Source organism: Petaurus breviceps, unplaced genomic scaffold, assembly GCF_028583685.1.
Source record: "Petaurus breviceps papuanus isolate PSGF00001 unplaced genomic scaffold, PetGlider_PUasm1.0 156, whole genome shotgun sequence".
Classification (NCBI taxonomy): Eukaryota; Metazoa; Chordata; class Mammalia; order Diprotodontia; family Petauridae; genus Petaurus; species Petaurus breviceps.
Genome location: NW_027185720.1, coordinates 14,166,635 through 14,188,950, shown reverse-complemented (window position 1 = coordinate 14,188,950; position 22,316 = coordinate 14,166,635). Strand labels below are relative to the sequence as shown.

The following is a 22,316-nucleotide window of genomic DNA, read 5'->3' as shown; positions in this document are numbered from 1 at the left end:
GGGACCCCCTGTCTTCAAAAACCTACTCAAGGCCTCCATCCTGAGGCCTTTCCGGCCTGCCCTGGCTGCTTAGACCTAGAGGAACAGGCCCCGGGCACGGGTGTCAGTTAGTCCTGTGATCTCCAACTCAGGTGGCATGTTTGTTCTGTGTTATGGCCCGAGTCTCTTTTGCTGCCACTGTGGTTGTCTTTGCAGAGACTGCGCCTGATTGCCTGTTACTCTGGCAGAAGCAGGACTGTGTCCTGGGTCTGGAGGCCCCTAAGCAGCCTGTGGCTTTCCCCTCCCTCACTGCCTTGTGTTTATTCATGAATAGCCAGCCATCATAGCTCACAAATCTGTGTGCTTTGTATCTGTGATCCTATTTGACCCTCACCTGGGAGGTTGGTGCTTTTATTATCACCATTTTACCATTGGAAAGACTGCTGGGCTTGGAGAAAGGAGATGCCTGGTCCCAGCCTTTATTCTGGCACTTACTATTGTGTGACTCTTCAGCCAGATTTTTGGGGACCCCACCCCTGCCTGATGCCTGATGGCCCCCTCCACTCTCTTCAGTGACAGGGAAGTCACTGAGGGGCTTGAATGTAACATGTTTTAACAGTTCCTTCTTTTAAAATTTTTATAATTTTTTTAAAATTTTTACATTGCCACAATTTTTCCAAGCATGTCTCTCTCCCCTCTTCTTACAGTGAGCTGACAAATATGACAAATTAAATAAATATGAGAAACAATCAGCAAAAACAGTTGATTCCCAAAGTCTAAACAATTGTGCCCTTGTTCATACCTCTGGGTCTTCCCCCTGCCAGCTCTGCCAAGGAGATTGTTGGGCAGGGGATCTTTCTCATTTCTTTCTTTGGATCAAGGTTCTGCTTTGTCATTTTGCCACATTGGTTTTCGGTTGTTTTGTGTGTGGTGGTTCTTTCTGTTTCTGTGGTTTTAGTCATTGTGTGTGTTATTTTCTTGGCTCTGCTTACTTTACTCTGTTTCAGTTCACATAAGTCTTCTGGTACTTCTCTGTTTTCATTGTTTTCCATCCCATTCACCAGACACAGTATGTTGAACTGATCCCTAATCAGTGAACCTTTTCCAGTTCTTTGCAATCACAAAAATTTCTGATAGAAATATTTTAATGTATGCGGGGGCTTTCAATTCCTTCTTTATCATGAAATCATAAATCCACAGACTCTTAGAGGTGGAAGGGACCCCCGAGGGTGTCTGGTCCATCAGTTCTCAAACTTTTTGATCTCAGGACTTCTTTACACTCTTAAAAATTATTGAGGACCCCCCCCACCCCAAAGAGCTTTTGTTTATGTGGGTCATATCTGTTTGGTATTTGCCACACTGGAAATAAAAGTGCCTTAGTATTATTATGGAAAGAGTCTTGACATCAAGGACCCCTAAAAGGGTCTCCTTGCAGTGTCTTCCCCTGCTTGCCTTCTTCCTTGCTGAGGGTAAATGTGGGCATAGAGTGGGTGAAAGTATAAAACTACAGAATATGAGCATGGTGGGCAGTCCTCCGGATGAGGAGTCAGAAGGGTAGCTTCTGGTCCTGCTTTGGTCACTGACCCACCCATTCTGTGCCTATGGCCCCTCTCATGGAGCCCCTCAAAGGCTCGGTTCTCCCTTGGAGAAACCCAGGCTCTTCCCAGCATGCCCTCAAATGCATCTGGGACCAGGGGCTGTCCCCTGCACAGTGGTCACTGTGGGAGGCTGTGCATGCATTCACTCCACTGGGCTAGGCCTGACTGCAAAGCTCTTTGGATCCTGGGCATTACCTTCCTACAGAACCCATGGAGCAGATTTTGGAATTTCCACCATGGGGTGGAGGGCTGGGAGGGTCAGAGCTGTAATTCAGTGGGTACAGGGAACTCCCTGTGAGGAAACTCCTTCCACCAATCTTCATTGGCCCTTGCTCTATACCTTGGAGCCTCAGAGCTGCAAAGGGGCATACTGCCAGTGTGTGTCTGAGGTGGCAGAGACTTAAACCAAGGGCCTCCGGATTCTGAGGTCAATTCTCTGTTCTCTGTGGGGCCCGGTCTCACTGACTCTCTTCAGTGGCATTGTTAGTGGCTAGGGTTGAAAATTTGTAAGGGCTAGGCTAGTCAGAACTTAGTTGGCACCACGTCTTTTGAAAGGTCATAAAGAAACACTGTCAAGTGGGCAGGGAGTTGGTAATCACAGCTGATTCCCTTTGGGCAATACCAGAGAGGAACGAGAGAACGTGGGGGTGTGGGAAAGCCGGAGCGCGGAGTCGTGAGTCGCCGAGTCGCTAGGCTTCCTCGTTCCTTCTGTGACCCAGCTTTGAAGGGCCATCTCAGAGAGGACCTGGTCTGAGGGGCTTGGCCTAGTGTACAGTGTCCGAGGGCCCTGCCATGTTTTAGGATCCTCCCCAGCCCCAGCATTCTCCAGTTCTCCTTTGATGGAGACAACACCCACAAACATTCACTGAATATTTGTTGAATGAATGACATGTTTGTTAAGCCAGCCTCATCATCATTTTATGGCCACATCCCAGGTCTTCTCTTCTGATTTAGACTAAGGCAGAGGGATGCCTTTGTTCCTGCTCGGTTTCCATTTTTATCAGTCTAATGGAGGAGACAACGTGTCAACAGCCACATTCAGACAATTTAGAGATGGGATAAATTGGAGAAAATCAGCAGAGAGTTCCTGGAATTCAGGGGGATGGGAAAGGCTTTCCAGTTGAAGGGGGATTTTAGTCAGGACGTGGAGGAAGCCAGGGAGAAGGAGGTGAAGAGGAAGAACATTCTAGGCCCAAGGGTGAGCCAGGAAGAGTGCCAGGCGTTGGGAAATGAAGGGGGGGTGGTGTGAGGAGGAGCCAGAAGACCCAGGTCACTGGATTGTAGGGCATGTGGGAGTGAATAAGGTATAAGGAGATGGGAGAGGGAGGAGGGCACAGGGTTACAAAGGGCTAAGCAGAGCATTTTGTATTTCATCCCGGGGGCGATGGGAAGCCACTGAGCTTTAGTTGGGGGAGGGGGTGACATGGCTGGACCTATGTTTTAGGGAAATCACTTTAGTGGCCCAATGGTCAGTGGGCTCGAGTCAGGGGAGACCCACATGAAGATGCTCATGGCATACTGGAAACATTTGCAGGTTTAAAAAAAATAACACAAAATGAGGAGGAATCGCTAATGCAGTGGCAGCCAAAGGTCCTGGCAGGCTAGAACATTGGTCTGCATTCAGGCAGGGTGAATGCAAAGCCCTGGCCTTGGGTTCCAAGAGTCAGTCCCAAGAATGGTTTGGGGGAGGCATGACAACATGCAGTTCTGGGCCAGAGATTGGGGACTGGGGTGCGAGGAATGGCCACCCAGCCTCCAGGCTTCTGCCTCCACCCAGGCCCCAAACTGCTGCTCCCATGCCCAGGTCTGAGTATGCCCCATCCTGGTCGCGTTCTGGCTGTCGCAGATGAGATACCAGCCAGCCTGACTCTGGCAGCCTTCTCCAGGCAGAGGCCCAACTGCTGGACTACACACTGCCTTCAGACCTGGAATGCCATCCCTCCTCTTTCCTTTTGGAACCCTTAGCTCAAGAGCCAGCACCTTTAAGAAGCTGAATGTTGATTTTGTATTTATCCTGTATTTACCTGTCTGTGAGCAAATGGGATCTCCTTGGTAGAATAGAAGACTCCTTAGGGCAGGGCCTACCTTACTTTTGTATTGTCTCCTCAGCACCTAGATCAGGGGTAAGGAACCTGTAGCCTCAAGGCTACCCCAACCTAGAATGTTGTGTCCAGGGAACTCTAAGGAAGCCAGTTTGGTTGTCCTGGAAAGTCTCTGGCACACAGTAGGTGCTTATCAATGAATATTTATTGATTGATTGATTGACTGTGATATGGCAGCCCCAAACCCATGGGATTTAGATAGCTGAGCAGCCAGAGAACAGAAGATGATGTCCCTCTGGTCTCTGCCCTGATCAGGCCACAGTGCGGTGTCCTGCTCACCTCAGAGCAGCATGTTTGAGGAGGAAGATTGCCAGATTGGACCATATCCAAAGGAGGGCAAGCAAGATTCTCAGGAAATGTGAAGATGTTCCATGTGTGACTCAGTTGAAGGAGCTGAGAAAGTTTGATCTTTGGAAAAGAAGATGGTGGGGACATGAGCGGAGTCTTCAGATGTTTGAAGGGCCATCCCATTGTGGGAGGATCATTTGATTTTCCTCTTCTTTATCTTAGAAAACGCTAGAGGTTGGACTTTGCAGTGAGGCCTCTTTCCCTTCCCTGTAAAGAAGTTTCCTGCTGATTATAGGGACCCAGAATGATGTGTTCTAATGACTTTCTGTTGCAATGGTCTCTTCTCTGCCCTCATCTTTCTTGACCTCTCTCCAGCTCTGGACACTGTTGACCCTCTTCTCTCCTTCCTGGGTTTTGGTGTCCCTGGTCTGGTTCTCTTCCCCCCTGTCAGGCCCCATCCTTCTGTATCTCCTTTGCCCATCATCTTCCATGCCCAGCCCCCATGTGCGTGTCCTCTAGGCCTCTGTCCAGGGTCCTTTCCTTTTTCCTCTCCCTCTGATCTCTTGGTGATCCAACTAGCTCCTTTGAGTTCAGCTATGCAGCTGACTCCCAAACCTAGCTATTTCCCCCTCCTCAGCCTCTCCTGAAATCTTCTACAGCACCCATCCCTCATCTCCAGTTGCCTACTTGGCATCTTCATAAATGTCTCATTGGCTTCTCAGACTGCAGCCCAGCCCTCCTCCCTGCTTGCTGTTGGGTCAAATGCACTGGCATTCTTGGGTTGACACAGTCCTCTTTACTTCCACTCAAGACCTATTTCTGGCCTATCTCTTTCACCTCTAGACCATTCTCTGTATTCTCTTCTCCTCCCCACCCCTCCCCAGCCACCATTGTCCCAGACTATGGCAGAAGACTCTTAATTGGTCTTCCCAAATAATCCGGTCTCTTTTCCTCACACTTGTCAAATTGATATCCCTTTTTTGGGTATTTTATTTCTTTATTTACACAGTTTATGATCTCTTCTTTCCACCCCCTCACCCGCAATTGAACAGTTTTTAAAATGTCACATTGATCTTCCTGAAGCTCAGGTCTGCCCAGGTCACTCCAGGGCCCAGGAAGTTTTAGGGACTCCCCATTGCCTTCAGGAGCAAATACGAACTCATCTTTTTGGTGTTTAAAGCCCTTTGCAATCTGGCTGCCCAGGCCAACTCCACCCATCACTGCCACACTCTAAGAGTTCCTGCTGTGTTCCTTAGGCTGTGAGGTTTCAGGACTGAGATTGGTCTTGGACAGGCCTTGGAGCCCCTGCTATTCTCCTGGGGCTTGTTTTAAATGTGACTTATCAGGGTGTGGTGGTGGGAGGGACATGGAGGAGAAAAGCCTTCCCCATTATAGCTTTGGTATTTTATCTTTAGGTTGGGGATGGAGACCATGGAGTCAGAATTGATATGATCTGGGGTGGGGCCGTACTTTACAGCTTGGGCTTGGAACATGACCACAGATGGCCAAGGAACCTTGGTTCTTGCTGCCTGGGCCTTGGGCTGGGGCTGTTTGCATTATGATAACGCCAATGTTTGTATTCCTGACATGAATTAATAATTTACTTCTGATATTTGATAAGAACAGACAGTACCTATCTCATCAAACTACAGAACAATGCCACAGATGGTTCTTAAGCCCTTCTGTGAGGTGTGGGGCATTATACAAGGCAGAGTTTAGGGAAGAAAAAGTCCTGTCCTCAAGGACCTTCCAGTATGGGACAAGACAACCACACCCCTACCTCAGATACTTCCTAGCTATGTGACCCTGGGCAAGACACTTGACCCTGCCTACCTCAGTTTCCTCATCTATAAAATGAGCTGGAGAAGGAAATGGCAACCCCCCCCCAGTATCTCTGCCAAGAAAACCCCAAATGGGGTCACGTACATAACTGAAAAAATGACCGAACTGAACCATGTGCCAGGCCCTAGAGATGCAAAGACAAGCTGGAAAGAATGCCTGCCCTCAAGGAGCCTTCATTCTTCTGTTGGGGAGACAGCCTGCACACATGTAATCAAGTCTTGTGCACAATCCATCCGGGTCCCACAGAAAAGCACATTAGTCATGTTGGAGGCTGCAGCGGCAGCATTCTTCCCAGAAACGCCAAGGAAGGCATTGGAAGGTGGTCACGGTCAAGGACTAGACTCGGTGGCCAGTGGGCCGAGTCAGAAACTGATGGACTCGAGGATCAGCAGGCTGCCACCTCACACTGGCGAGCCCCCAGGAATCCCTCCCTTCCCACACTTCCTTCCCTTTCACCAGTGGGGATCTTCAAGTTCCCTCCCAGCCCCCCCCCCTCCGGGAAGGGCATAGCCTTCCCCAAATGTCCTAGCTCTCACCTCCAGCAGCTTTGGGGTACAGCTTATGTACATCTCCCATCCCAGCTTTACGTTACTGCTCTGGCCTGTCTCTGTGTTTCATCCCCATTCTAGACTTGTCTTACCAGAAAGAGCAAGAAATGGGGACAGGAGAGCTGGCTTTCTGTCCCAGATCTGACACATACTAATAACATGGTGATTCTGGGCCCTTCTCTGACTCACTGTCCACATCTGTAAAATGGAGACAGTAATCCAGAAACCACTTTCTATGATGTAAACATTGATTTAGTAGGAGTTGAAATATGATTTGATTGTTGGGAAAAAATTATATCCAACATGTTATTAAAGGGGTGACTTGTGAAGGAAGTGGTGATCACTCCCAGCGTGACTTGGTCAGGAGTTGGTCACGCCAAGCTAGCCTCACTGCCTTTGTGGCCAGGTCACAGGGGACTGTGCTTGCCGTCTCTCTGTCTGTGTCTGAGTCGGGTAGAGACCAGCGGGAAGGCCACTTCCCCTGAGTATCAGGAAGACCTGAGTTCAAATGTGGCCTCGGGCATGTACTGGCTGTATAGTCCTGTGCTTAGCTCCACCTCAGTCTCCCTATCGGTAAAAGGGGAGTAAAAATAGCACCTGACTTACAGGGCTGTTCTGAAGATCAGATGAGGTGTCTGTAAAGCACATAGTAGGTGCACATATGTGGCAGTCCTTGTCATTGTCACTGCTAAGTTTGTTAAGAGGCCTCTAAACAAACGGGGAGCTTTCCTAGGACAGACGTCTGAGGGGAGAGTAGCCAGGACCATCACTTTCTCCCAACACCTCTTGGCTGTCAGACACCTCTGGGCAACTCTCTGAGACTCCAGGTTGCCAAGAAGGGACTGGCTACCTGCATTGACAGAGGGAGTTCCTCTTCTGGGAGTGCCCCATAACTATGAAGCCCCAGGTTCAGTCCCCATGGCCTGCCTCAGAGTAAGTTCTTTTTTGGGGTGCACAGCAGCAGCTTACATTTGGCTTGTACACCACATTCCCTGGTTTACAGAGGGGGTCATGTGAGTTCACATTGAAAAGATATGGGGGTCTTAGTGGACTACAAGGCCAAAAGAGCCAGTATCTTAATTTAGGACTGACATACTGGTCCACATCAGTGGTGGTTGTTGGGGAGCAATGGATTTTCCTGGTTAGGGTTTCTAAGGTAGGCCCCCCAACTCGGATCTTAGAAAGCCAACTCCTCCCCAGATCAGAGATGGACAGCAGAGTTCTGTAGCCCCTGGCACAGGCTCTGAGTGCCTTAAGGAGTGTAGATAGCCCTGGCTCTCCCAGGGTTATCTCTGCATTTGGAAAGGTATCTCCAGAGATCAAGCTCAGTCTCCCAGGTGTTTGCATTGGGGAACACAGGGAAACTGAAATTGGGATGAAGCAGGGAAGGAAGGGGACCTGCGATTAGCCCGTCTTACACATTTGTAGGTCAAGAAATTTCCCCTGTTGACCTTGTGGTCAGCTCAAACCCCAGATCTTTTTCCACCTTTCTTCCCTAGTTTGCATGTTGGATGTTCTAAGAGTCCCGAGTAATACAGACTGATGAAGGCAGTGCCGCAGGATAGAGTCAGGGTTCCTGACTCAGGAGGAGCTGGCCATGGACCTGTCCAGCCAGGGTCACAGAGCCACTATAGATCAGAGGCACAATTTGAACTCAGGTCTGCCAGGCTTCAGTGCCTGCTCTTTTTTCCCCTACAACCAAGTTGTCTCTTTTATATGGTCAGCATAAAAGAGCCCCCTTGGCTTAATCTGGGCAGCAGGTGGAAACACAGGGGCTTAGCATGAAGCCCTGTGATGTCACGAGATCTCTCCTATCTGCACCTTCCTCAACATCCCCTTTCTTCCTACTCCCTTCATAGAGGGTTGGCCCTTGTCCGGACCAAGCTTTAGGGGATCCCGGGAGGACAAGGGAGCAGCAGAGGGAATGGAGATGGACTGGTCAGATGGGCAGGAGGAGAACCGGGCTAGAGCTGGAGCTTTGAAAGCAGGGGAGGGTGGCTCAGGGGTCAGCTCCTCGGTCAGCCTTTCACTGTCCTCATCCTCCAGGCTCTTCCAGCTGGACACAGAGGACGATGCCATGGTGAACTTTCAGCAGTTTTTATTGGTGCTGCCACCCTTCTATGAGAGCTCTGCCCGGGTACTGCAAACTGACACCCTGCAGCAGCTGACTGACTGCATCAGAAGCCACCCCAGCTGGTCCATGGCCCACGTGGCTGTGGAGCTGGGTATCCGGGAGTGCTTCCACCATGCCCGGGTCATCAGGTGAGGGGCTGGCTGGGACCCCCCTGCTTCCTCCAGTGGGAGTGTCCACAGTCACCTGCAGAACCCAGGAAAGGAAGGCAGCTGATGAAAAGCCCAATGAGCATTCCCAAAGAAAGCCTAGTCTGCTGCCTGACTGAGATGGTGGGTCAGCTTGTCCCTCCTATGTAGGGCCTTGAGCTGAACCATGAATCCAAATCCCAAACAACCAACACTGATTGTTTAGCCTTGAAAAGAGAAGCCTCAGATTGGGACTGGGGAGGGGGGAGCCCCCAGGGGCAGGAAGGAGCTGGAGACATCATGATGACCCTTTTCAAGCACTGGGAGGGGGCCGTTCTGGGTAGGCCCCAAAGGGGAGAAAGGGGGGAAGTGCAAAGAGGCTGATTTCATTTCAGCCTAAGGACACATTTCCTCCCACTTAGAGGGGGCCTAAAATGGCCTAGGGTGCCTTGGGAGGAAAGGAGAGGAGAGGGGAAGGGAGGGGAGGAAAGGGGAGGAAAAAGAGAAGGGAAGGAGAGGGAAGGGGAAAGGAAAGGAAGGGAGGTAGGGAGGAAGGCTCTTCCCCACCATCACTCTCCCCTCCCGTGGGTGGCAGTGGAGTGTTGTAGAGATTATTTGGGGGTGGCAGGGCGGGGCAGGGAGGCGAGGCCCAAATGCCTTTTGGGGTCCTTTCCAACTTGGAGTCAGTGCTTCTGGGAACTGAGAGTGAGAAGTTGATTTTTTAAAAAGCAAATTGCAATCTAAACTTAGGTTTTAAAAATCTGTTAAATATTTGGAATTGAAGCTTTGTGTTTTTCTAAGTCTTCCTGTTGCCCTCAAGGCCAGCAGATACTTTGCTAGGCTTGAGGCCGTCTTGTCTCTGCCTGTCCCTTCCATTGCACCCAGTCATGCCCTTCCCTGGTCCCTTCTGCAGTTGTGCCAACAGCACAGAGAATGAGGAGGGGTGCACCCCCTTGCACCTGGCCTGCCGAAAGGGTGATGGGGAGAGCTTGGTGCAGTTAGTCCAGCACTGCCACGCCCGCGTGGACGTCACAGACAACAATGGGGAGACCGCCTTCCATTACGCTGTGCAGGGGGACAATCCGCAGGTGTTGCAGGTGAGGAGGGTGGAGGCATGGGGCCAGCACCCAGGGCCTCAGCACTGGGCTTGCCTTCTTGGTTCTTCTCCTTGCTTTGCCATTACTGGCTCTCGGGCCTTGGCATTCCCAACCCTGTGCCTCATTCTTAGGGTACCCAGATCAGTCTGTAATCCCTAGCCCTCTTGTTAGAAAGCTCTAACTTCTATGAAAGCCACTCTTCCATACCAGCCCAGAGAAGAAATGTGACAGTTCTTCTGGCCTTCTGATCTTAACCCATCTGGGATGGGACGAGGGAGCCTGTTTATCTCTTATCAGTGTTAGAGCCTGTCTCTAATTGTATTCCCTTGGGACCTTCTGGAAGGAAAGGGGACCTGGGGATAGAGTAGGGCCTGATAGATTTAGGGCAATTATTTGTAAACCGGCCTCGAACCTCAAGTTACAGCCAAAAGGGAGGTTCCAAATCCAACCCCGTCCAGTGGGGGGTCAGTCCCTGAGAAGGCAAGTGAGGAAGAGCTGCTGGTCTGCAGGGCTGAAGGGGGCCACCTTCACAGGGTGTTGCCCATATCAGTAAAATCACAGGGGGTTTGTGTATACACATGTGGACATATAAGACGCACATGTGTGTCTAAGAAAAAATCAGGCTCAGACTCCTAGACCTGGAAGGCTATTTATTCAGGATATCATCTTGTCCCTTCCCGGCTTCCAGGTCAGAGTGAAGCCAGTTAGTGCTGACAGATGGGTGGCTACAGATCTCTGGGAGCAAATTCCCTCCCTCCCTACAGTCTGCACGGTTCTTGAGGCTGTAGCATCTTATGCTCATGACAGGTACACAGGTAGGGGCGTCAGTGGCCCACATAAGCAGGCTGGTCATGGCTGCTGATGTCCTGGTCAGAGTCCTAGGCCTTGATGTGTTGGATGGATCCGTTACGGAGGGGTCATGTGTGGGCATGGAGAAGAACCATCCAGGATGGGGGGTGTGAACTGAGGGGGGAAGTTCACAAGTATGTGAATCCCTGAAGGACCACCCTGAGGTGGGCAAATGCCTCACGTGAAGAACTTCTAAACTAACCTAGAGACTTCTTGGGGCCATTTGGATAAAGAACTTTGCAAACATGAATGGGCTGTATGAGTGGCAGTAATATTACTGTTGGAGGATCTTAGAGCAGGGAGGGGGAAAACCATGCTGATGAGGCAGCCCCATGCACTTTTGGATGGCTTCTCATCCGTCAGAAAGTTTCTTCTTAAAACAGAGCTGAAGCATGCCCCTCTTCAGCTTTGACCCCATTTCTAGCGTCTGGGGCCAAGCAGGGAAAAAAACCAAACCCACCCCCTGGAGAACCCTTTCCAGACTGACACCAGATAACTAAGGATTCCTTTGTTCCCAGCCATTCACCCAAGTTCAGATTCACCTAAACATTCTGTCCTATCGCGTAACCCGCCTCTCTCTATGAAACTTTATCAAATGCTTTGTCTTAAGTTAGGTAAACTCTGTGTCTCTTGGGTTCCCTTGATCTACCAATCTTGCACCCCAATCATAAAAGGGAAGGCCTGTTCTGGATGGAGCCCCACCGGCCCTTTAGGACCACTGCTTCCTTTTCTAGCTGTTCACCCACCATCCCTTTAATTAATAATTATATTTATAACATTTTGCCAGGAATAGAAATCAAGCCCACTAGTCAATCATTTGTGGACTCTGTTCTGCTCCTTTGGACAGCATCTGTCCACCCATCCATCCACCCATCCATTTATTCCATGTAATCTCCCTTCAGGGATCGCTGATGGCATATTAATTCTTTTAGTCTTAAAAAAAAAATGCTCATTCTCTTGGAGGAAGCGCCCTGCCCTTGTCCTGGGGAGCTTGGTAATCTTTTATCGCTGACTTCTTATCTTGGGTATTTGTTCTGTCCTCTTGCAGCCCAAAGATCATTCTCCTTGAAAAGGAAAGCAAAGACCAGAGCAGTTTTGCCTTCCCTCTGACATCAGTCCCTGTCGTCCCAGGCCCATCCCAAAGCGAAGCAAATGCCTCTGTCCCTTTGTGGAGTCTTCTCTTTTCTCTGGGATGGCTTCAGCTGACCTTTTTGTGGGCCTTGCTTCCCTCCTGGCCTTGATTTCTTCAGAGCGTTACCCCCCCGCCCCCAACACTGTTCTTACAGGATGGTGCCAGGCCTTCGCAGTCATCCTCCATTACCCACTTTTGCTTCCGTCTTCTGCCTGACTTTTTAAAATCTTGGGTGGTCAGTGCAATTCTTGTGTGTCCACATCAGTCTCTTTGGACAAATTCCTCATTCTTTGTCGTCATCGTTGTTTTCTGGTATGTCCAGGAGTTGATTCTGGAGTGCCTTCCCTCTCTCCCGGTCTCGGGCTAACTTCTCCTGGAGAATTCTTGTCCTTCTCTCCTGCCTCTGAATCCTTTGAAATCTTCCTCTTGTCTGTCACCAACTCCAAAACGGAGGGCTTCATTTTCCCTGAGCTTTCTATCATTTCCATGTCCCGCAGCCCATTCCTCCCTGATGAAAGAACCAGAATTTCTTTTTGTTGGTTCTCCTGCCTGCCAGAGGTCATGAAGGCAAGTCGAGGAAGGTCAAGATTCCTAGCAAAGACCCGGATAATGGAAGTTTCCCACTGCTCCTACAGTCTCTGGCCTCTGTGCCAAGTCTATGCTCACTCTCCTGAAGTCCTCATCAATGGCCTCCTCCAGTCTTGGCAGTCTCTAGTCTATGGCAGTGACAGTGTTCCCCATCATGCTTCCCACCCTGCTTCCTGGCTTTCCTCCCATTGGCACAGTTTCTGAGTATATAGTGTCAGCCTCTGTGCTGCTTGAATCGGAGTCCCCCAGTCAATGTCCTGAGGGGACAAGGAATTCATAAGCGCCCACGTCTAGTTAGGACTTTTATCGTTTGCAAAGCACATTACTCCCCCTTCCTGTCCCTCCCAACACACACACACACACACACACACACACACACCCATCTGCTAAAGTGTCTACTGTAAGGTCCCCATCTTAGTGAGGAGACTGAGGTTGAGTGGGTGAAGTCACTTGCCCACAGTCACAGCATAACTCAGACCCAGACCATCTTGATTGCTGGCCCGGGGCTTGTCTTGCCGCTGTCCAGCCTCCCTAGCTTCCTTCTCCTTCCTGGGCCCCTTTTTGTTGTCCCCTAGATAAAGACGGGCAGATGGCAGCTGGAGCTGGGCTGGGAGGCAAGCATGGGATGAGTCCTGACGTTCTCTGGGTCTTTGTCTCCTCCACTCCCTGGCTGTTCCTTGGCTTATCCTCTGCTGTTGCTAGCTCCTGGGGAAGAACCCTTCAGCCGGACTGAACCACGTCAGCAAACACGGCCAGACACCGCTACATCTGGCCTGCCAGCTGGGCAAGCCGGACATGGTCCGCGTGCTGCTACTGTGTAATGCCCGCTGCAACGTTGTGGGTCAGCATGGCTACGCCATCCACACAGCCATGAAGTTCTGCCAGCAAGGGTAAGGGTGGGCAGCGTGCCCAAAGGCCCCTTCCAGGCAGAGCCAGGGTGCTGTAGCATCAGGGCCAGGGCCCCTCATGCTTCCATGGTGCCTTCAACAAGCTGTCTCTAAGACGCTTGTCACCCTGGGTGGTCAGCGATACAAGGAGGTCATCCCAATTGTACAGCTGAGGAAACTGAGCCTCCCAGATATCAGAACAACTCTGACTGGGAAATGGAGTCTCAGAGAGATGAAGTGACTTGTCCTTGGGCACCTAGGACTAGAAGCAGAATGGACTAGAGTCACAGGACCTGGGTTCAAATCCTGCCTCTGAGGCTCCTGCCTTTGTGACCTTGGGCAGATCCCTTCAGCTCTGTGGGGCCTCTATTTCTTCATCTCCAAAGCAGGAGTTAGGCCCCTTCCAGTGCTAGGATCCTGGGGATAAGCTGCAGAAAAGGAATTGGCATTTAGGTGCCCCAGATTCTGTTCAGCGTTATTCATTACAGCGTCCTGTCTCTAATCTGGAACAAGATTCAGTTCAGTAGGCATGTGTTGGGCACTGCTGTTGAGTGTGCCTGCCTAGTGCTAAGTGCTATGGGGCACATACAGAAATGCCAGCGTGGCATAAACTGCCTCAGGAGACAGAGGACCCGGAGGGGATGTAGGTGGCCATCGGATGTAGCCCCTTCATCTTACAGAGGGGGAGACTGAGGCCCAGAGCAGTAAAGTGGCCACCCAGTGTTGCCCAGCACTGAGCTCTCAGTCTCTGGACATACTCATATGGAGGCTGGACAGAAGGGATTCCTGCATCGGGCTCCTGGTTGGATAGGACAGTCTCTGAGCAGGCAGGGACCAGAAACGTTAAATACACGAAATGGCAGAGAACCACGAATGACCAGACACAGAAAGTGACCAGCTACATAGAACACAAGCCCGCTGCTTAGAGCACACAGTAGGTAAGGATGGACCAGCCTTCTTGGAAGGGTGTTGGAAGCAGTAGGACTTGAGGTGAGCTTGGAAGGCCTAGGAATCAGAAAGACCTGAGTTCAAATCCAGCCTAGTTGTATGACCTTGGGGAAGTCACTTAACCTTTGTCTGCCTCAGTTTCCTCATCTATAAAATGGGGATAATAACAGCACCTACCTCCAGGGTTGTACAGATCAGTTGAGATATTTTCCCTTTTCCTGGGAAGTTCAGAGCATGAATCCTGTTTACCCCCTCGGTGCCCACTCACCTGAGGGTGGAGGCTCGGCCTTCTCGCGGTTGTAGTTTTCGCCAAGAGGGCAGGGCAGGGTGGGAGGCAGGCACAGACTTAGGACAGGGCATCCATGTTCCTTGGGCAAGGTTGGAGAACAGTCCATCTGTCCACTGGAGGCCTCAGGCTTTCACCATAGCATACATCATGCTGTAGTGCAATGGAAACCAGAAAATTTTCTGGCATGAAATGTACATTTGTAAAGTCCCATTTACAAAGTGTCCCCCATTAATTCCCATGTCACCCCCAACACACCCCCCACAGACCTACAGGGGCCACACTTGGGTCCTGCTGAAGTAGCAGAAACATCCTGCAGAGCCCAGGGCTCTGTTTACCCAGGGTCCTATCCTGGCTCCTGCTCACCAGGAGGCCTGGGGGCCTGCTCTCTCCCAAGGTGTGCTGAGGTGATCATCAACATGGATGTCAGCCAGATCCAAAGCAAGGACCCCCGATATGGAGGCACCCCCCTCCACTGGGCCAAGAATGCAGAGGTGGGTGGGGCCAGGGGGCCCGGCCAAGGCAAGGAGAGGGTCCAGCTGCATGTTCAGCCCGAGGCCTCCCCGCAGGACGCTGGCTTAGAGGGCTGTCTAAGGACAGTGTATGGAAAGGGGGAGGGGGTCAGCCAGCCCTGCCACAGGAGATGCAGTGGAGGAATGCTGGGGTTTGACCCTGCACCCTTCCTGTGGTTGTCCATGTCGGGGCCTTGCCCAGACACCCCTGTCTCTTGGTAGAGTTCTGTGTCCCTTGGTCAGAGGGGAGAGAAGGGGAAGGATGGGAAAGGAGTTGGGATTTTGGCCTGCTCAGCAGGGAGGGTGGTGGGCATGAATTGGAGGAACCCGCTATTGCTAAATGGACCACTGCCCATGAGGGCACTGCCAGTAATGGCCCAGGAACAGGCAGCCTGGGGCTGAGAGCTTGGCATCCCAGCACCCAGAACAAGGGAGGTTAAAGCTTCGCTGTGCCTTTAGCCTGGGCTCTCTTCTGCCCCGGTCACCAGAGACATCCAAGCCGGGGGGCACTGTGGCCCTACCTGCTTCTCTTCCCCTTGCAGATGGCACGGATGCTGCTGAACCGGGGTTGTGACGTGAACAGCGTCAGCAACTCGGGGGACACGGCCTTGCACATAGCAGTGATGCGGGATCGCTTTGACTGCGTCATGGTGATGCTGACTTATGGGGCCAATGCCGGGGCCCTCGGGGAGCACAGCAACACGCCGCTGCATCTGGCCATGTTGGTGAGGCCGTCAAGCTCAGAGTCTTCCCCTGTTAAGCAGTTACTGAGCATTCAGTATGGAGGAAGGGGTTTTGAGTCTCAGGGCCTTGGGCTAGCTGGGGGGGTCAGGGGCGAGTCACCCTGAGCCTCTCAGACCCCCTGGTTCTTCATTTGTAAGATGGGCAGAATCATCCCTGGCCTAGCTCACAGGAATGCTTTCTGTCCTCGTGGTCACTCTGGCCAAGGTAGCTCGCAGGGCCTGTTGCAGTAAGGGACAAAGAAGGTAGAGCCAGAAGGAGCTCAGAGATCCTGACTGGTCCCATTGTTCGAGGGGAGGAGACTGAGGCTCCAGAGAGGGGTGGGGGGAGCAACTTGCCTTTGAGCTTGTGTCAGTGGTGAGAGCAGGGGCGGGGTGGGGGTCAGGAGACCTGGATCTGAGTCCGGATTCTGTCATTTACTCACATCCTGGAATGTATCTGTGCCTCATCTGCACAATGAAATGAAGGGGTCCTCCTCCACAGTCCCTACAGGCCCTTTAAGCTGTCAGTCCCGTGATTACTATAAGCTTGCCCATTGCTGGTTAGTAGGGAAACCAAGACTAAAGCCCCGTTCCCGACTGCCACTTAGTCCAGTGCCCCTTCTCCTAGGACTGTATTCCCTCCCCACTCCAGACAGGTCCCTTTCCCTCAGCAACCTTATACCCTAGTTATGGAGGTCACACATACGTGTGGGAGAGTTCAGTGACAGGGGCTGGCTAGGGGTGGATCCACACTGGGGTGGTCCAGGAAGACTTCTCCGGGAGGCAGAATTGGCATTTAGCCTTGGCTAGGGTTTTGCTAGGCCCAGAGGAGGAGATCAGTCCCTGCTCCTAAGAAGTTTACACAATGGAGCGGGAGAGGAAGCCCACACATAACGGTGACCAAGGGTGGGCAGTGTTGCATAATGGTTAGGGCACTGGCTTGACCTGAGTCAGGACAGCTGCATCTTAGTCAAGAGGCCAGAGTCTAGCCTGGCCTTGCAACTGGAAAAGCCAAACTGCAGCCCCCATGTCTGCCCTCACTGCACTGAGCCCCAGCTTCTTACCTGGAAACCTCACAGGGTGGTTGGAAGTGACCAATGGAAAAAAAAAAAGGCCCATGGAGCATCAGGGTCATGCCCACTCTTGTTCAGATTCTTCTGCCACTGATTGACAGGCTTCAGGCCCCTGTGCATGTCCGAGCTACCTCTAAAGTCAAGGAGCTTAGCCTGGGGCTCCAAGGTCCTTTCCAGTTCAGAAATTACAGTGTGTCTCCGTATGTGCTCACATGCGGACACAGACCTCCCGAGCATTTCCAGATGCAATAAGAAGGTGCCAGTCAGCTGAGTCCGAAAAAGAAGGGGCTTCATCTCCCCCTTCTCTGGCCCAGCTGTCTGCTCCCTTCCTTGTCCACCTCCTCCTTCCCTCTCTTCAGGTTGGAAGGATGAGAAAGATGCACGGCCAAAGTCTGCAGTCACAATAGGTTTGAAAAAGACACATTCAGTCTTTTTTCATCTTGACATCAGACAACTAGAATTAGAAGGTCAAACCCGAAATGTGGATGAAATTATTTTAGGACAAGTAAAGGGAGCTGGGAGTTCTCCCAACGGATAGTCACCATATAGCGGTCGTCATCTCTATGGAGCAGCGCTGGCTGAAATGCTGAGGGCGTTGAGTGTCAAGCTGGATGGGGCATATTGAGGGTGTTTGAGCTGGGAAGGGCCTTAGAGTCCTAGAACACAGAATGTTAGGGCCAGAAAGGACTCTGTAAATTGCCTAGCCTAAACCCTTTGTTTTATGGGTAATCATTATAACACTACCGAAGTCCTCCTGTGCCTAATCACGACCCTGGGTTTTCAAGAAGCTACGCCAATGGAGCACAAATACTGGTAGGTCTTAGGAAACTAGGAAGACTTTGAGCCAGTGACAGATTCTGTCTTGTCCCAATGACCAGCCAAACTCATACTGGAAAAACTGAGTCCTAGGTTGGCTGTGGTGATTAATTTTTCAGCCATAGCAATTCTCCAAGACTTAGCAAAGCCGCTAAGTTGCAGACCGCTAGCCTCTAAGAACGCCAGCCGCTAAGTTGTAGACCGCTAGCCTCTAAGAACGCCAGCCGCTGAGTTGCAGACAGCTAGCTTCTAAGAACACCAGCCACTAATTAGGTTGTAGAACGCCAGCCGCTAAGGCCAGGAAGCCGTGTCCCACACTAAGTCACAGTTTCTCTGAGTACAGCAATAATCATTTGCTTACATTTGTAGAGTATTGTAAAATTTGCACAGCACCCTTCTCACAACAGTCCTGTGAGCTATACAGTGTACGTAGAGTCGTCCCCATTTTAGAGATGAAGCTGACCCAGAGGGGAAGTTATTGGGGCCGAAGCTGGACTGGAATCCAGTGCTGCTGATGCCATCACCTCACACCAGGGGGGTCTGCAGTGACTCTGGATGGTAGATGTTTGGCAGCTTCCCAGGGGAAGGGCAGGTGTTTGGGGTCACCTTCAGAGACTGGCACTAGGGAGGACAGTGGGCGGCTGCTGTGGCCATCCTGTGGCTGTCTTGCCCTTGGCCTTCCAGGCTTCTGCTCTAGGCCCCGGACTGTTCTCCTCCCCCTTGCTCTAGGTCCCAGGAAGTTCTGGGCATACCTTCAGGGTGAATCCTTCCCATCTCTAGGCTTCTGGTTTGCTTTTGTGACCTTGCATGTATCCCAGAATGCTGAGCAGGGACACGTTCAAAGGCAGGAAGTGAGGACAGCACACATTTTAGGCTCTTTTCTCCACCTCTTCACCTTGCCCAGGGTTGATCACAAGAGTTAGCATCTATGAAGCCCTTTAAGGTTTGCAGTACATTCATTTGACCGTCATAACAATCTGGAGTGCAGGTACAATTATTACCCCCATTTTACATAAGAGAACATTGAGGCTGAGAGGGGGGAATTGACTTGGCTGGCGGCCCCCACCTGGGTCAGGATTTGAGCTTGGGTCTTCCTGTCGGAAGGCCCAGTGTTCTGCCCACTGTGAGACCCAGCCACAAAGCTAGGCTTCTCTGTGAGCCCTTTGTCCAAAACTGGACTGCCAGCTTTGGAAGGGCCCTCCACAGCAGCTCTGCTTGGTGCCTGATGGGTTATACCTCCATGACATCCCTGCCCCCAGGGAGCTTACTGTCACCTAGGAGGATGCCCAGAAATGGGGGGGAGAGGGGAGCGGTTTCAGACACAGTGCCTTGGAGAGCCTTGAGGAGGGAGAGGAGGTTTTCAGCCAGGGAGGATTGGAAAAGGCGACCTCCCGGGGATAGCCTTGACCAAGCTGAACGCTGAAGGGGGAGCTCAAGAGTTCTTACCAAGCCGCCTGAGAGCTCTGATGGTGAGGACGTGCTTCCTCCTGCTGTCTCCCTCTCACTTCCATCCATGGTGCCTGCCTAGTATCCCCAGGGGGCAGAGAAAATGGGCCGAATCCTCCTCCCCCTGACAGCTCCTCTGCTAGGGAGATTCCCCTCCTAGTGCCTAGGAGGGGGCACAGCCCCTTCTTGAGCTCCCTCCTATCCTTACAGAAAGACAACATAGAAATAATCAAGGCCCTCATCGTGTTCGGCGCTGAGGTGGATACCCCGAATGACTTTGGGGAGACGCCTGCCATGATTGCATCAAAGGTCCACAAAGGTGGGTTCTTGTCCCCCAGAGGAGGAGGGCGCTCCCAGAGCCACTCACAACTACAGCTGACTCTGGCCTGGGGGGCTCCCCTGGGCCATGGCTCCCCAGCCATGGCTCCAACCTCACCCATAGGCTCCCTGCAGGCTCATTCATTCCCTTAGCAAGCATTGATTAAGCACCTACTGTGTTCAAGGCATTTTGCTAAGTGCTGGGGACATGAGCATTCCATTCTAAGGGGGGGAGGCGACAGGTCCAGATGTCTGTCTGTCAGCCCAAAAGCCTGAAGGGAAATGAGCCAATCCAGAATGTATAAGGAGAGACCAACCAGGGAGGGGTACATGGCCCCCCCCCCCCCCAGTGTCCTGTCCCTCTCCAAAGCAGGCTGGGCCTGGCGGCTACTCAGGGACTTGTGGCACGGGCAGAATACTGAGCCCCCAGGCCCCTCATCACACATGCATGCACGCTTCTCCCTCCATCCGCTGACACTATATGGTCAGGATTCTGGGTCAGAGAGAGACCACGGCCCCAGAGGACTCAGGGTGACTGGGTGTGTGTGTGTGTGTGTGTGTGTGTGTGTGTGTGGCAAAGACACACAGACATTGGTTGCTCCTTTTTGTTATGTGGTCCCCTCTTTCCTTATCTGTATAATGGGGCAGGCAGACAGACTGCTGACCTCCCCTCGCCTGGGAGCCTGACTCCAGAAGGAGCTGTGAAAATTGGAGGAGGAGGGATCCTGGGGGCCCCAGGTCTTCTCTTGGCTCTGTCAGAAAGACTGAACAGGGAAAGTCGCCCATTCTGTCCCTGCCCGGCTTCTGCCTCTGGTCCCTTGCGGTTATTCTGGAAGCTCCTGTGGCCGGGCCCTTCAGGCTGGGGGTCCAGAGGCCAACTATGATGCCCATGCAGCCACTGGGGTCAGGCCACCCTGGTTCTCACTGCCCCTCCCCCCCCCATAACCCCAGGAGGCCAGGGACAGGGAAGGGGGCCTGGGTGTGGAATGAGCCTCTCACTTGACCATTATCTCAACCTCCCGGCCCTGAACCACACATGACCAGTCATCACCAGGAATTCGCTCTTGGCTCTGCTGAAAACCATAGGGGCCGATCACCTCACAGCCCCCGGGGCGCCCCTGGAGGTCTCGCAGCCTTCCACCTCCTCCCAGGACAGACCGCTGCCCCTGCGGATGCCCATGCGCGATATAGGTAGGCTTCCCTTATCAGTCCACTCTCTCCTTTCCTGCACAGCTTCTTTGGGTGGCTCCAGTTGGCCAGCCTGAGGCAGAAGGTGCCAGGGCATTCTCACTTCTCCTGGGTGGGGGGAGCAGGGGGCACCTGGGGGGGGGGGGGGGAGCCTCAGAGGCCCGGGGCTGAATCCCCTACAGGATGTGGTGTCTAGGCCTGACGCCCACAGCATGGGGCTTCCTGGCAGCTTCTCAGAGGGTCCTGGGGGAGACGGCCCCCAGGGTCCTTCTTCCAGAGGAAACAGAGGGAGGCCAAAGGTCTCCTTTGAGGCCGGGCACCTCGGCACCCAAACCCAGCCCCCAGGGGCCGGCAGCTGTCCCAGCAGAGCTCCCTCCTGGCTTCTTGTGGGGATATTCTGACCCACACCTCTTTGGGCAGCTGCTGCCATCGAGAGCCTCTGGAGGGAGGGATCTTGGCCTGCCATGGAGTCAGAGGCCTCCCTATTATCTGCCTTCAGTGCAGGCTGAGGCCAACTCTGCCCTCTCTTGAACCTCAGTTTCCTCCTCTATGGAAGGAGGCTGAACTAAGTTACCTTTAGTGACTTCCAGTTCCAAGCCTCGTTCCAGACTCTTTTAAGAGATGCCCCAGGTTCTAGCGCAGTCTAAGGAACCCTTGAGGGATTTAGCCCATGGGACTTGGTGAGGAGGGCAGGCCAGAAGTCTGGCTCCTGAGAGGGGCGTTTGCTGAGATGGACCCAGCATGTAGTCAGTGACAGCAGGCCTGGACAGGCCACAGTTACAAGCCCATCACATCTCCTCCTTCAGGCCCTGCCTAGAACTGCCCCTACACACCCTTTTTTGTCTCTTGGTTTCACAGGCAGCCACTAAGACAGGCTGGATGGCCACCCTGCCCCCAGAGGGGTCTGGGGCCCAGCAGCGCACCGGTAACGTCCTGGGCATAGAGAGGCTGGGGAGCCCAGTCCCGTCACAGGGTTAGCTCCAGCAGGCGCACCGCACCCTACCCCTTTCTCTTCCCCTTCTCTCTCCTTTTCTCTCTTTCCTTCTCTTTTCTCCCTTCTCTCTCTGTGTCTGTCTCTCTCTCCTTTCCCCTCCCCTCTTTTCCTATCCCCCTCCCTCTCCTCCCCTCCTCCTTCCCTCCCCCCTCTTCCCCTTCCCTCCCCTCCTCCCTCTTCCCCTCCCCTCTCTCTCCTTCCCTCCCCTTTCCTACCTTCCTCCCTTCTCCTCCCCTCTCCCCTCTTCCCCTCCCCCTCTCCTCCCCTCTTCTCTTCTCCTCCTTTTCCCCCCCTCTCTGTTTCTGTCTTTCACTCCCTCCATCTCTTCATTCCTCCCTCCTTCTCTGCCTTTCTCCCTCTCTCTCATACACACATGTCCCTCCCCTTTACCTTCACTCTGCTGAATTTAGTCAGAGCATTGAGTTGAAAATGTTGACTCTGCTCCTTCTTCCTGTGACCTTGACCAAGTCTCTCAGCCCCTCTGGGTCTTCATTTCCAGTTCTGTAAAATGAAAGTGTTGGCCTTGATTTGTGTTCCCTTGAGGCTGGAAATCCTGTGCTCTTAGTTCTTAGCCAGCCCTGTGCTCCCCTCTTCTCCCTCTCCCTCCTTTCCCTTCCTTCCTTCTCCCTCTTCTTCCTTCCTCTTCCTCCCTCCTCCTTCCCTCTATTCCTTCTCCCCCTCCCTCTTCCCCTTCCTTCCTCCCCCTCCTGCCTCTTTCATCCCCCTTTCCCCCTCTCCTTTCCCCCTCCCTCTTCCCCTTCCCTCCCCTTTCCTTCTCCCTCTTCCCCTTCCCTCTTTCCCCTCCTCCATATTTCCTTCCTTCCCCCCTCCTTTCCCTTTCCTC

At 52.5% G+C, this 22,316-nt stretch overlaps 1 protein-coding gene across 3 annotated transcripts in view; it reads left to right on the top strand.

Moving 5' to 3' along the window:
* Positions 1-22,316, top strand: part of PLA2G6 (phospholipase A2 group VI) — a 46,603-nt gene that overhangs the window by 16,379 nt on the left and 7,908 nt on the right. For all 3 annotated transcript variants that reach the window (XM_069082130.1, XM_069082131.1, XM_069082132.1), the window contains 7 exons: positions 8,404-8,619; positions 9,530-9,713; positions 12,985-13,172; positions 14,801-14,897; positions 15,458-15,640; positions 19,183-19,291; positions 20,335-20,481. In XM_069082130.1, coding sequence (XP_068938231.1) covers positions 8,404-8,619; positions 9,530-9,713; positions 12,985-13,172; positions 14,801-14,897; positions 15,458-15,640; positions 19,183-19,291; positions 20,335-20,481 — 1,124 coding nt within the window. The remainder of the gene's footprint in view (positions 1-8,403; positions 8,620-9,529; positions 9,714-12,984; positions 13,173-14,800; positions 14,898-15,457; positions 15,641-19,182; positions 19,292-20,334; positions 20,482-22,316) is intronic.